The sequence below is a fragment of the Diabrotica undecimpunctata genome, chromosome 8 (genome assembly GCF_040954645.1).
Source record: "Diabrotica undecimpunctata isolate CICGRU chromosome 8, icDiaUnde3, whole genome shotgun sequence".
NCBI lineage: Eukaryota > Metazoa > Arthropoda > Insecta > Coleoptera > Chrysomelidae > Diabrotica > Diabrotica undecimpunctata.
This window is the reverse complement of record NC_092810.1, coordinates 118650129-118665451: the sequence shown is the minus strand read 5'-3', so window position 1 is coordinate 118665451 and position 15323 is coordinate 118650129. Positions and strand designations below refer to the sequence as shown.

The 15323-nt window shown below is 31.7% G+C and overlaps 1 protein-coding gene across 3 annotated transcripts in view; it reads left to right on the top strand.

The window, feature by feature from the left end:
• Window positions 1-15323, top strand: part of Scp2 (Sarcoplasmic calcium-binding protein 2) — a 242458-nt gene that overhangs the window by 163675 nt on the left and 63460 nt on the right. For all 3 annotated transcript variants that reach the window (XM_072540841.1, XM_072540839.1, XM_072540840.1), the window contains exon 2: window positions 11285-11357. In XM_072540841.1, the coding sequence (XP_072396942.1) occupies window positions 11300-11357 (58 nt within the window). In that variant the 5' untranslated portion in view covers window positions 11285-11299. The remainder of the gene's footprint in view (window positions 1-11284; window positions 11358-15323) is intronic.

The following is a 15323-nucleotide window of genomic DNA, read 5'->3' as shown; positions in this document are numbered from 1 at the left end:
CCCGCCATACCTTATATGTATTTTTTTCTTGCCATACCAGTTAAGGGTTAAGAGTCTCAGTTCTTTATATAGCTTTTTAATATCAGTATAATAAAATCGTGCAAACATGAAGGTTTTTCGATTTTTGTTAAAAACACTAAACCAATAAAACTGATTGTGTAGATAAGAAATAAATTCGTTTAGTTGTAGTTAACATTCAATAAATAAGCAACTCACTTATTTGTTTAATGACATAATCACATTACAAAAGAACGCCGACATTTTTTGTTTATAAAAAATGTTATATTATTTTATTATACCGTATAAATACATACCGAGATTATGGAAACAATAATTATTTATTGAAAAGCAGCATCCCATAAATGGATATTACACATGGGCGTAGCCACAAAGGAAACTATAAAAATTTACAATTATGTTGAAATGAGACTTACAAATAAGCTTATACTGTTAGGTATGTTCCTATATTAAGAGGTAATCTCCTAACAAATAAACCAATACAGATTGCCGCCTATGCCGATGATATCAGCATTTTGTCTCGCAGAACAGAAGAGGCGGCAGAAATATATTCATAATTAAAATCAAAGGCAAAAGAGACCGGAGTAGAAATAAATATTCAAAAGACAAAAATTCAGCCTAATTGTTATTGTATGTTCAAGAGCTTTTCAAGATATTCTGGGAATTAAAAAAGATAGAATTTTAAACATTATGAAAAACTACAAGAAGCATTCCCTAATTCCTACCGAAAGAAGGGGCGGAGATCGAATTGGACAAAAAAACGAAGGTAAAAAACAATCTATAAAAAAATTCATCGAGTCCCTAAAATGTGCGGAATCTCATTATTGCCGTTCACATACATTCAACAGAATTTATTTGCCTGCTGAATTAAGTATCTCAAAATTATGGAGAATATACAATGTTAAAATGGCCCAAAACGAAGACTTTAAAGTCAAAGAATGTTTCTTTAGAGATTATTTTAACAAAAATTTTAACGTTGGCTTTGGAACTCCGAAGACAGATTTGTGTTCAACTTGTTTACACTACAAATCCAGCATAAAAGGCGAGACAGATGAAGCAAAAAAAACTAGTCTGGAAGCACAACAATGTCTTCACAAAGTAAGAAGTGAGAGTTTCTATAGACTTCTTCAAGAAGAAAGAGACGACATGGTCACATTTTCATTTGATTGTCAGAAGAATTTGGCGCTACCAAAACTTCCGGATCAGTCGGCTTATTTCAGTTTGCAACTTAATTTTTATCACCTAACTGTAGTTTGTGGATCTTCAAAAAGTAAATTAACTCCAGAAAATGTTACGTCATATGTTTGGACGGAGTTGGACCATCATAGAAGTTGCATAAAGTAATACTAAGACTGAAACTCAAAAAGTAATAAAACAACCAGGCTATTGGCATTTTAAGTTCCAACCGTTTCCAAGAGAGTAATCATTAAAAGAGGACAAATAGAAGGTACCACTTATAAGGGGTGAGGCATTTTACAAAACTGACTTACGCGCACCCAAAAGCTTATGCAAACGAGGGAAAAAAGTCTCATAAATTTGTCCAAGAACACTGAAGGCTGGGATAGCGATTAAAGAAGATAAGAAAAAAAGTATAACTAAGCTATTGGAGAAACACTACGGAAAGGGATGGCAAGATAGAGATGAACTGGTCTTTTTCAAAAAAGTATTCCACGAAGCTATTGAGGAGGGACAAGGCAGTGAGTCAAACGAAGAGGAAGATAATTGCAAAGCAAAAACAGTTAGCTTTGCAATATAAAATAGTGTAAATAATCTTGCGTGTTGAGTAATTAAACTTATTTTTTAATAGATTTCGATTTTCTTCTCTTTCAAAATATTAAATTCATCTGCAAACTCCGACATGTCCAAAATATATCATACAATTACCTGTTTCTGGGGGTCCCTAGATTTTTTCCCTAGAAGTGTTTTTTTATGTATTATTATCAAAAACCTCAATTTTCTTGAAAAGTCGCTGCTTAATTTAATAGAATCTAGATTTTACAAGTTTTTCTTCATTATCTCAAATCTCATTTACCTGGACTTGTCGGGTTTTGAATCTAGACTAATATAGTCTTTATCGATTACATATTCTGTCAAAGTACAAGATGGTTTTTAATTCTGCAATCACTCTTTGTGAGAGATAATGCGATTTGAAAGATTTCTTATAGCCAGGACTTATGTCAGCTCAGAAGTGCACCAGATCATACTTTATATTTAGTTGATTTTTATGCAAAAAGTATATTATTTGACGGGAAAAGTCACTAGCTCTTACATATTATATAAATATTAGTAAAATTATATGTACTTTTTTATGGATCCACTAATTTATTTAACTGATTGATTTTTCCGGGATTTTCCGATATTTTTGGTAGGTGAAAATAGCAGAGTTCTTTATTATATCGAGCTACCGCAAATTTAGAAAATTAAGCTTCTGCATAAGTGCATACCATAGAAACAGAGATATTGTAAATATTTTTAGCCTGCACTTATTTGTAGTTCAATTCTAAAAAAAAACGTAGTTTCTACAGGCGGTATTATTTAATGAGTACGATCACATTACCGGTTTGTACCTTTTTACTCCTTTTCCGTAAATGCCATCTATTAAATGGATTATAAAATCTAGATCTTCATTTATAATTTGTTTAATTTTCAGCTCTTAATGGTAATTAATGATGGAAATATGATTTTATAGAAACAATTTTTTTTCATAATTGTGTTTTTTCACGATCTTTTCAGTGAGCCTAGTTGTTACAAGCACGTCGTATAAAAATATTAAAGGTAATATAAATGTTTACAAAAAATAAGGTTTTTTGCAGTTATCTTCTTCAATTATTTATATATTTGAATTTTACAAACTCGAAATTTAAAGAACAAAATTTAAAAAAAGCAAAGCAAAATCAGCTGTTCTTCTTCAAGGATTTATCATCAGCTATCCCTCATATATATTTTAGAACCTTCAAAAACCTTTATAAGATATTTTCTGCTTTTTTCCTTGACTGGCCTAGAGGCGGATCCTATCGATTTTGTTATGTTTACATTAATAAAATGTTTCTCAAAATCTCGTGACATACAGTAAATGAGAAAAATAAGTGCGTTATGTACGATTTCCCAATGTCACATCTAATAGTTATTGAGCATTCAAATAGTGTTTTCCAGTCGCAGTTCTCTTCTCTTATTAAGAAAAAATTTATTAACAATAATCGTTTTAGATAGTTAGTTCTATGACAAGAAATTCCTAAAATTCAACACAAATAAAACTGAAATTTGCGCTAGACATAAATGAAAATCCAGGTGACCGCCAGGTGAAGTTTTTATTTATTGTGGCAGTAAACATCATTATCAGTTATGTACGGTTAAATACTAAAATATTAACTACAGAAAATCACCAAAAGGAAATCATTTTTTTTTCAGCGTTACCTTTGTTATTTCCAAACCATAAATTCAAATAATAATTAGTTTAGTAATTTGCATATAACACAATATGTTGTATAAACGTATGAATTTTTAACAATGGATTATTCCTTTAAACAATGAACTTTGGGAAAAACCATGCTTTGGTAATTTTTGTATAAATAATATAAAAATAGAATACCAGAATTATAAATAAATATCATAATTATTGTTTAAGTAACATGGGTAATACAGATTGGTAATTCCTCATTTCATTACTAAAACCATGTTTATCTTCATACATATTTAAACCTCAATAGGTAATGATTCATTGACGCGTGAATTCAAAATTCTGCAGAGGATTAGTTTATATGTTAAATAACAAAAATATAAAATCAGAATTTGGTGTTTATTGAAGGTAAACTAAATGCACGACCAAATACTTAACATGTCGGTATAGTATTATGAGGTTTTTTTCCTGGTTTTTCCCTCATAATTTACTATGGAATCACTAACAGGAGAATTTTACTGTCATCATGGCATGTACTTTTTTTTTAAAGACGAATTACATGCTATGATCTTTTCTGACGGATATTCTCAAGTTAAAGTTGATGTAATCGAATGAACTATCTTATAAGTAAAGTCATCCCAGGAGCGCAACTCAACAATATTGGCAATATCATTTTGTCATTATACATTTTAAAGTCGTCTACTTTAAAATGTATAATGTATGTTTGAATTGTCAATATAAATGAGTCAGATAAAATTAAATTATTAGAAGAATTTTTCACTAAAAAAAAACAAAAATTTGTTTAATTTACTAATGTTTATATTTTGAGAACGATTTCCGTGGAAATTGAAACGTCAATAAACGTACTTTAACCTTTAATTGTGACTTATTCCCATTTAAATAGTAATCTTATATACTAAAACGCTAAGCCCTTTTCTTGTCCACCAGTTTACTCAAAAACCATATTAGATAATTAAATATTTTTTCGGAATATTATTAGTATTACGTATGAGATTGTCAAGATATACTTTTGGTACAAAAATTCACTTCCGGTTTTGAGATGACCGGAAGTTAAAATTTACTTTAAGTTTTAGACCCCACAATGTATATATGGATCGAATCTTATATACTAAAACGCTAAGCCCTTTTCTTGTCCACCACTTTACTCAAAAACCATATTAGATAATTAAAATATTTTTTCGGAATATTATTAGTATTACGTATGAGATTGTCAAGATATACTTTTGATACAAAAGTTCACTTTCGGTTTTGAGATGACCGGAAGTTAAAATTTACTTTAAGTTTTAGACCCCACAATGTATATATGGATCGAAAGGTCTCGTCGAGACGAATCCAAATATGTACTTCCGGTTGCGATCCGACACCGGAAGTGACCCGAAACGCGCATAAAACGTCAAGATAGAGCAAATCTGACACCGGATTCGTGATCAGCATGCAAAATTAACTGCTAAATGATATCCATGTCGACATTTGATGAACTAAAAATTGCATTCCGGTTTTGAGGTCGACTTCCGGTTTCGTTTTTATTAGTCAAATCAATAATAGAGAATTCAACGTAGAGTTCAAATATGTAAGTTCACGAAATTATCATTTATAGTTTTTGAGTTATTGATAAAAATATTTTTACTTCCGGTCATTGTATATATTGTATATTTTTCTCGCAAAATAAAAATTTCATTCAAAAAACTCGATGTGGAGTTGGTCCGCTAGTTACTTTAAAATGCCACAAGAAAATATTTTCAGAACAATACAAGGTGACAATTTAAAAACTTTCCAGCGTTAATAACTGCATTACCGTAAATAATTGAAAATTGGAAATAAGTGTAAATTTCGTTTTTAACATGGATTATTTTTCGCAAAAAAAGCGAATGCCGATTTTAAATTTTAGTTAGGCGCGCGCATTCCGGTTTTGAGGTCGACTTCCGGTTTCGTTTTTATTAGTCAAATCAATAGAGAATTCAACGTAGAGTTCAAAAATGTAAGTTCACGAAATTATCATTTATAGTTTTTGAGTTATTGATAAAAATATTTTTACTTCCGGTCATTGTATATATTGTATATTTTTCTCGCAAATAAAAATTTCATTTAAAAAACTCGATGTGGAGTTGGTCCGCTAGTTACTTTAAAATGCCACAAGAAAATATCTTCAGAACAATACAAGGTGACAATTTAAAAACTTTCCAGCGTTAATAACTGCATTACCGTAAATAATAGAAAATTGGAAATAAGTTTAAATTTTGTTTTTAACATGGATTCTTTTTCGCAGAAAAAAAGCGAATGCCGATTTTAAATTTTAGTTAGGCACGCGAATCAATTTTTTTTTATATATAATTCGTATTAACTCAACGAGCACACTTCGATATCTTTTGGTAAGAGTGTCCTATCAATAAATATCGAAAGGTGTTTTATAGTCGAAAAGCTTCTCTGTCTGAAGTCAGCATCTATAAAGCTGTTAAATTAATAAACGTTGTGCGATTTTTACCATTGTTTTTATTCTCGTGAGATTAATAAAATGCATGAATGTATCACTTACATTGACAGGTCGCTGTGAAATTTTCAATACCTATAACATAAAATTTGGATTTTGAATTTTTGTCTACAAATATGAGACATTTGAAATATGCCTCAAAATCATTGAATTTAAAACTATACTGCGTTTCAAACGTTAGAATCAATGTAGTTGTAAATTACAAGCGAGTTTGCCATATTTCGCCCATTTTGTGAATTATCATATATATTTACTCCTTTTGTATTTAACAGCTTTTCCTCAGCGGTTATCAAACAATTAATAATTTTCTGACGCTACTGAACCATTATTTTTTCTTTCAATTCACTCGTGAACGGTCAACAAAAAAATATGTTAATAAAAAACATTTAGTGTTGAAGTTTTAGACTATTTTATGTGAAGCCATTTTGAAAACAATAATTCAAGATGTAAAAATCTTAACCATAAAAACATTTTTATCAAACCTCTTTTGGAAATTTTATTTCCACCTAGTTTGATTGGCTTCGATTATTTTGATTTCGTATGGAGTTATTTCTGGCATTAATTCTGATCCCTGGTTTGTGATTTTGAGTAGGGGCTGATCTTTCCTTTCGTCGGTGTTCTCATACATTTCGCGATAAAAGAATTCGACAAGATCCAGGATTTTATATCTATCAGTAGTATTGTGTTCATCTTTGTTTTTTATTTTGTACATATTTTTGTTGACTATGTTGTTCGTATTTCGTCTCAAAACTTTTAAAATTTTGTTTTCTTAAATTATTTTGGCTATTTCTCTTGTGTTCTTTCTATTACGTTTTTTCCGATTGACCGGTGGATATCTTTATTTAATTTTTTCATTGTTGTGTAGTTGGAGCCGTATTTTTCCGTCAGCTATCTTCTTTTAACTATTAGCTCTTTGTTATTTTGACTTAGTTGTTCTTCCAGTTCCAGGAAGAAATATTCTTCCTGGAACTTCTGCGATTCGTAATAACCTTTTCATTTTTGGAATACAATAAATAAATAAACACAAACACAAAATACAACGAAAAAACTGACATCTTAATAATGTTCTTGTCAAGTAATGACATTGATTAGCCACCTTATTATTTAACCCATTAGTTCCCAACAACATTTTTAATTGTATTTTTTTTTTTAAATGTATCATTACTCAAATATAATTGTTATTGCTACATTTTATTTAAAACAGGACATAAAATACGAATCTAATAAAATATTTTGAAATAATTAAAAATGTTTTTTGCATACCTAATCTATTTCAATAATGTTGCGTTTACGAAACGTTGGGATTTCCTGTAATAGGCGCCGCTAAGTTGACAGACTTTTTCTTAACGTGCCCTATCAAGTCCCCTTGACGTTGGCGATTAACACGACGAAACTGTCTCTGTCTTGAGCTATTCTAAAGAGTTGCTCAACTTTCCTCATTCCTGTCCACACCCTGATATTCTTCAACCAAGAGGCCTGCTTTCTACCAATTCCTCTGCGCCCTTCGATTTTACCCATCATAATAAGTTAAAGAATATTATATCGGTCTCCCCTTACTACGTGTCCAAAATAGGCCATCTTTCTACATTTGATGTTATCAAGCAGCTCGCGAGCAGCATTTGCTCTCTCAAGGACTGCCACATTTGTCAGCATAGCCGTCCATGGAATTTTTAGTATACGTCTGTGCAGCCACATTTCAAAGGCATCCAGACGATTAATGGTGTATATTTTTAATGTCCATGCTTCGACACCGTATAAGAGGACTGACCAAATGTAGCATTTAACCATGCGCTTTCGAAGTTGAAGTTGACAGACTAACGAATGTAAATAATAAAATTCAGATTTTGCATTTTTTTTTGTACAATAATTCTAATTTAATTGGATAAATGAAAAGACCATGCAGTTTGGAGTATTTTCTCATAATCTATCCATAGATGAGGAAATGGTGCCATATTTTGGAAGACATAGTTGTAAGATGTACATAAAAGGAAAACCAATTAGGTTTGGGTTGAAACTATGGTGTCTATGTAGTTCAAATGGAATTTCGTTTTCCTAAGTGGAAATCGCAACAATTTTCCAAGTGGAAATAGAAACGTGAAGGTTAACGTATTTTAACTGAAATTATGGGTCATTCTCATGAAATTTATTAAACATCAAGAAAATAATATTATTGGGACTTCTTTGGCATCGTTTTACCCCTTGAACATCTTTAAAAAAATTGCCTATTCCTACACTAAAGGCACAAATCATATTAGAAGGTAAAGTGTAGGGCAAAAAATCAATTGAAAGACGCCAGAACTCGTGGCTGAAAAACTTGAGGAGATGGTTTGACTGCTCATCCACAGAAATCTTTCGTGCAGCAGTTTTTAAAACTATAATTGTTATTTCGAAAGCTAACCTTTGAAACCTTTGAAAACCTTTGAAAGGGGCAGAGACGGCGCAATAAGAAGAAGGCAGTAAAGATTTGACTTTTACCTACTATAAAAAACGAATTTATTACAAGCACAACTACAGCATAAATAAGTCAAACAACTGTAAGTGCCAAATATAAATATAATCAGAAAGAGACTAGAAATTTGGTTGGTAAAGGACGGTTAGGAAAATCCCAAATAAGAAGACAGCAAAAGTTAAGTTTGGACCTAATTTTTACTAAAGATAATATCTCTTCTTTCTTTTCGAAATAGGCAATAGTTTTAAGAAATAAATAGAAAACAACAAAATAAATAATTTTTGTTAAGTGATACTCTTATTAGAAATAGTCTCTGTGTCACTCGGTAATTAAGAGTGGCACAGAGACGAATGGAACGATCTATACTGGAAGTGACCTTGCGGGACCGAATAAGAAACGAAAATCTGCGAAGAAGGACGAGTATTGCCGATGTTGTGGAACGCATAGCGGAACTTAAATGGAATTGGGTAGGCCATGTAGCGAGAATGCATGACTCACGATGGACGAGTAAAATTACACATTGGAGGCAAAGAGCAGACAAACGTAGTAGAAGAAGATCACCTACACGTTGGGCTGACGACATCAGGCGTATCACGAAAAATTGGTAACAAAGAGCACAAAATCGCAAAGAATGAAGGAGTTTAAGGGAGGCCTATGTCCAGCAGTGGACGTGATAACTGAATGCTGGATTATGATGATGACACCTAATAGCTATATACCTTTAAACCTGGTCTTCTAGACCAGTCACTCATATAATTTAAACAATTGGTAAGTTTAAAATTTAAAGTTTACGCTCGTATTAGTAATTATAAAACTGTAGATATTTACTTTCGCATATTATTCTCTTTTAAAACTATTACTACAATGGTAAACTCATAGACACAATATATTACCTTGATTCAGCGCTGTAATATAGATCCGTTCCCTCAGTGCGACAGAGAAAAATGAAGCAAAGCAGAAAGCACTCCATGCATCTCTTTCTAATGGGTGGCCACGTGACCTTCCCACTAGGTACCAAACACAAATGAGGTTAAACATTATTTTTAAGGATGGAAAAGTCAAATGTTGTTTTTAACCCACTTCGTCTGGACTATTATAAGGAACCATAAATGTGTCGGCATTTTTCAGTTTTCAATTTAACTTTCCAGTGCATCGTTACCAGTTAAATCTACGCAACTACACTCATGGACAAAAATATCGAATTTTTTGAAATATTGTCTAATTTTTATTTTTTTTAAATAAATTCTGGCGAATCACGTCGTTTATTTTAACACTGTTTAAAGAACAATTTTGTTTTTTTATGCGGAGAAAATTGCAAAAAAAATAAATGCTTAATATTGGGTAAATAAAGTTATTTTACTTTAAACTTAAATGCTAATTTAAATTGCTTAAACAAGTCTTTTTAACTAAAAGAAGTGCATGATCAGTACCCCTCTAGCTCTTATTACTGCTTGCATCCTTCTCGGTGTGCTTGCAAGTAAATTTTGAACATATCCTTGGGAAATTGCATTCCATTTATCCTGTGCAGCAAGCCGAAGCTGCTCTATCGTATTTGGAATGGGATTTCTTTGTCGTATGCGGCATTTTAGGTGATCCCACATGTGCTCTATTGGATTTAAATCAGGGCTAAACGGTGGCCAATCCAATCTTCGAATTTGAACCTCATCAAGATAATTACTCGCTATGGCAGCCGCATGTGGTCGAGAATTATCGTGCATTAACAAAAATTTTCATATCCAATGTTACCAACATATATGGCAAAACATGATCTTGCAGGATGTTTTAAACATAAGAGTTACCAGTCATCTATTCAATCCCTTCCACAAGTGCGGTGCATATCTCCAAACTAATACCTTTTCCAAGAATTATGCCCTCACCTCCAAAACTAACGGCCTGGGCGAGATTGCAGCTGGCGAATCGTTCTCCAACTCTTAGTAGACGTGGTTTTGAGCATCTAGCTTCCATAATAGGATTCTGGTCTCATCAGTAAAAAGAACATTTTTTCAGTTGTCGATATTCCACTGAATATGACGTGTTCTTGCATATTTTAAACGACGAGCTTTATGATTTTGGAGAAGACGTGGAACTTTGGCAGGACGTCTGACCTTTAAGTTTGCTTTTTTTATCTTTGTCTAACTGTTTCTGAACTTACATTAACTTGTCTAACATTTAATAGCTAATTTTTGAGGTGCATCGATGTCAATGAACGATTTAGTGTAGAAATAAGAACCAAAAAACGGTCATAAGTGCGGCTGTGCAACTTGGGCATCCTTGAGCAGGTCTTCGTATGAAATTTCCTGTTTCGCGGTACCTTTTTAAAGTATTTGAACCTAAATTGATTTCTCCTGAGATGTCGTGCGATATCTTTTTGTGCATATCCTTTCTCGTAGAAAATTATCATCTGTGCTATCTGGGCTTCATAATTGGTGGCATACTTGTTTTAAAATTAGTTAAATCAAAACAATATTTAATTAAAGTTAATAAATGAAACTAAAAATAACCGAATTAGTATGATTTTTTCTTTACGCGAAGAAGGTTTTTTATGATAAAATGTACGAATGACACTAAACGCTAAATAAACGTCAAAATAAAGTTCAAAATATTTCAAACCAGTTGAGTACATCAGCCTACTATATGAATGTCATCATTAATCTAAAATTGTTTTGAAATAAAGTGATCACAACAAAAAATTGAAAAATTCCAAACTATTCGATATTTTTGTCCATGTCCACAACGTCATAGCTCTTTAAAAAATCCATTTCCTCTAACTAGGTTCTCGCCTAGGATATTATTTCTCAGTAGATTGTTATACAATTTTTTTAATGAACAACTATATTTAATATTTAACAATAATATTTTTTTTTATACAAATCTTACTTAATTTTATTAACTGAGAAACTTCATTTTTCAGGGACCTTTGCGCAACATGCCTATCTCCGAATTTAGAAAAAGGAAACTTCTTTACGTGTTTCACGTATTTTTTGGTAAGTATTATACAATATCGTACACAATAATTTAATATATACACTACTCTAATAAACAGAACCTTCAGTGCATATTTATTAATTTGTTTATGTGTGTGTATATGTATGTATGTATTTGTATATTTTTGTGTTTGTATGTATGTATGAGTTAATATGTAGAGAGAGAAGTTAGGTTCCAAACTTAGACGTAAGTCACAGATCGTAAGAATAATAATCTGATTGTAGTCTACTAAAGTAAGTTATCTTGTTAGCAAACTTTTATTAGTATAATAGTAATTTCCCCCCTTCAATTGCTTGTAATTTGCGCAATCAATTGCCATCTACAGTAACTCATTAATTTTTTTAAATAATTACCTTCTTGCATGTAAACCAAGTAAATATAAAGTATAATCTGGTACCTACTATTCTGACGTGACATCATATTTTTTTACTATATCCTGTATACATATTTTTTGATTTCACGCTATATACCATATATGCATTATACGTCTTACGTCAATTGATTTGGTGTGTCATATGCAAGGCTTCGGCTTATTGTTTTTTTTATACTGAAGCCTTCTTCGGATCAATAAAGTAAATTTACCATATAGTCTATCTATTATCATCCACAGTGTCATAAGATATCTCGTATGTCACTAAACGTTTATTAATAACGAAGATGCTATGTAGTGCCCTTTTGGTAGCCGCCTTGTTTGTTTTTTCTATTTTAATATATTTTCATATCCTCCCCTTTCACGTGCTATATCGTATGTTAGGATTCAATCAGTTGTTTACTTAGTACTGAGCCAGAGGCCTCCTTTAAGTCAATTAATTAAAATTTGTCTTATAGTAAATCTATTGTTATCCATAGTTCACTTCGATATCTCGCATGTCTTTATAGGTTCATTAATAATCAAGATTCTGTGGAGTGTTTTTTGGTAGTTGCTTTGTTTGTTTTTCCTATCTGAATATATTCGTTGTTCCCCTTTCCTTTAATTTAACCTATCAGACGCTCCAATCGGATCAATAAAAGCAGAGACATGATGTAATGCCCTCATGTGTTTTTTCTTTCCAAATTCGCTACCCTCTCACCTTTCCATTTTATCCCACTATTTCTAAATGTACCTTCTAATTAAACGTAGAAAACTGTTTATCATGATTAGCCAATTCGATTTAACGTATGTACATACACCATCGAGTTAAAATCTATGGAGAAGCTATGAGCATATTAACGTGTATATTAAAAACGGCGTAGGTAGGCGTGGCTAACGATGATACCAATATGGCGGTGGAATCATGGCCGGACTCAATAATATTAAAACTACTATAAAAATATGACTAGTTATTCAGAAGATTTAATCATAATCTAAAAAAGTGCAATACATTTTTAATAAACTATGATTTATTTATCCCGCGGTAGACACTAAAAACACGATATATTATACATAAAGATAAATTAATACAGTCAAATACTATTAATTTATTCTCTGAAGTACGGGCCATTACTTTGTTTACATATTTGTATACTAACCTGTAGAACGTTATTCCTGAAGATTTTTTATTAACATTGCTCCTGCTACTGCAACTACGTTGAGAACAAGAAACCATTATTATGCACTATCACAATATATTATTATAGTTTCTATAAAAGTATTATAAAACTAAAAATATTTGAAAAACCACAAACGTAAACAAACATATACGATCTGTCAAAAGTGTCAAAACAATCTTAACAATATGGCCGAACTGAGGTCGTTTTTAGTCACGCGATGCCCTCTCCATAGATTCTAACTCGATGACATACACATACAGACATACACACACATACACACACACACACACACACACACACACATACACACACATTTTATTTACTTTAAATAAACTAATTAAATAGAATTTAATAAACTGAATACCGCTTCATAGTCCTGAAAAATCACGGAAAATAGTTATTGCTGACTAAAAACCTTATTAAAACAAACACCATTGTTAAGATTTAAAAAAAAAACCGACATAACGATCTTTGAGAGTTCATTAAACAACTAAAATTTTGTATCTGTTTCTTGGACACAAGACATTTAAAGGCATATGTTTATAAAAACTTTTCTACTCAAATTTGGTATAGGAATGTATCCTTAAATTAGGGTCTATCATTAAGTAACACCTTGTATAGAACACAAAAAAAACGTGCCACTCGTTTTTATAAGAAAAAAAAGGTCTTCCTGGGCTCCACTGCAGAGATATTGAATATGCTACTGAGAAGCGATTTATTTAAATACGATATTTAAAATATTTTATATGAAAAATTCGGGGATTAGTCTGGGGCATGTTGCTCTCGATATATAAAATGCAATATTTAATTTTGGTGATACCAGATAAACTTACAGATGGACCGAAAGATAGATCGACAGATACTGCTCGATAGAGCAGGAAAATAAATTCTGCTCGATTATTGTGACTTTAACGATCATCTCATAACGTGGTTTGTCTAAGATTTTTTGAATTTTAATCAGATTAACGTTTTGTTGGGGAAATAGCATGTTTTAATTCTGTTGTAATTCAGAGGGCTGTAATGATGTGGAAGCTTGTTAGCGTCACTATAAAGCAACAAACCGTGCCTATAAATCAGAAAATTATTTTGATGAGTATTTGTTAATATCTGCAATTGAATCAGGTATACTTCTGCTTCTTTTTGAAGCATACGAACGTAAGTACTACATTTATTTTGACAAACTTCCAGTAGATTTTGGAATACTGTTTGAATCGATTACTGATCCGACTACTGATCTATCGATGAACACATCGATAGATCTGTGGTTAAATTGTAAAGTGTATGCTTTTGCATATACTTTTTCAATTCTTCAAAGTGTAAGTATTTTTTTGTGATTCTTTTTTTTTCCTTGTCTGTAGTTCCCGCACTCTCTCTCTCCGGATGTTTCTCAATGTTTTTGTTATATCCACTCTCTGGCTCAATGTTATCCGCTCTGCCCTTCAAGTAGGACAAATTTAGAGAATAGTAGTTTTAACAACATATATTCTTGATAAATAATCTGAGTTTGCACTAAATATCCAAATTATTTCCCCACTTAGGCAATGTAAACTATTCTAATTTTTCGTTAAAAATTGTGATTATGGGTTGTGCCGTAACTGTTTGGACATTTGTCTAAAAAGCATCTTTGAAACGGTATGAAATACCTTTGCAAAGAAAATACGAACCACGAAAAGTATTCAGAACCAAATATATCTAAAAGTAATGTCCTAATTTATGATTATCTTGATTTTCCTTAATAGTCAATATTTCCCTTAAATTGGAAAAATGGATGGTTAGAGAATGTTATTAGGTGACTTTCTTGTTCCTGGGATATTTAACCTTAACTATCTATATATTATATATGAGAATAACGAGGGCGAGATAACTGCTATCCATATCAGCTGAGCAGTGTAAAAAGATCAAAATACAGGTGAAATAAAATAATCATTGGGAGCATCCAGCTAACCTAAAGCGATGTAGCGGCGCAGCACTTTTATGCTAAATAGCAGTAAATACGAGCTTAATATTGACCTTCGCATATGACATATTGATAGATCTTTTTAGTACTACTGTATGGAGTGAAAGCAAGGGCTCTAAGTAAGGGTATGCTTAATCGATTGGAAGCTTTTGATTGTGTATACAAACGACTAGTAAGAATAAGGTGAGTCGATAGAGTTAGAAATAAGGGGATAGACGGCTGATTTAAATACCACAACTGGTCAATTTAATAAAGAGACGCAAGCTGGAATATTTGGTTAACCTTATGAGACACCCTGAAAAATAGGAACTTTTGTATCTGATTATTTAGGGAAAGATCCAAGGTAAATGTGATCCTGGTAGAAGATCATCAAAACTGAAAAATCTCTAAGACAGTGGGGGACAATAAGGGTCTAAAAACTAGAAGAAGAAGAAGCAGTGGTCATGTAATTTCATAATTAGTTTGGCAGTTGCTTTTA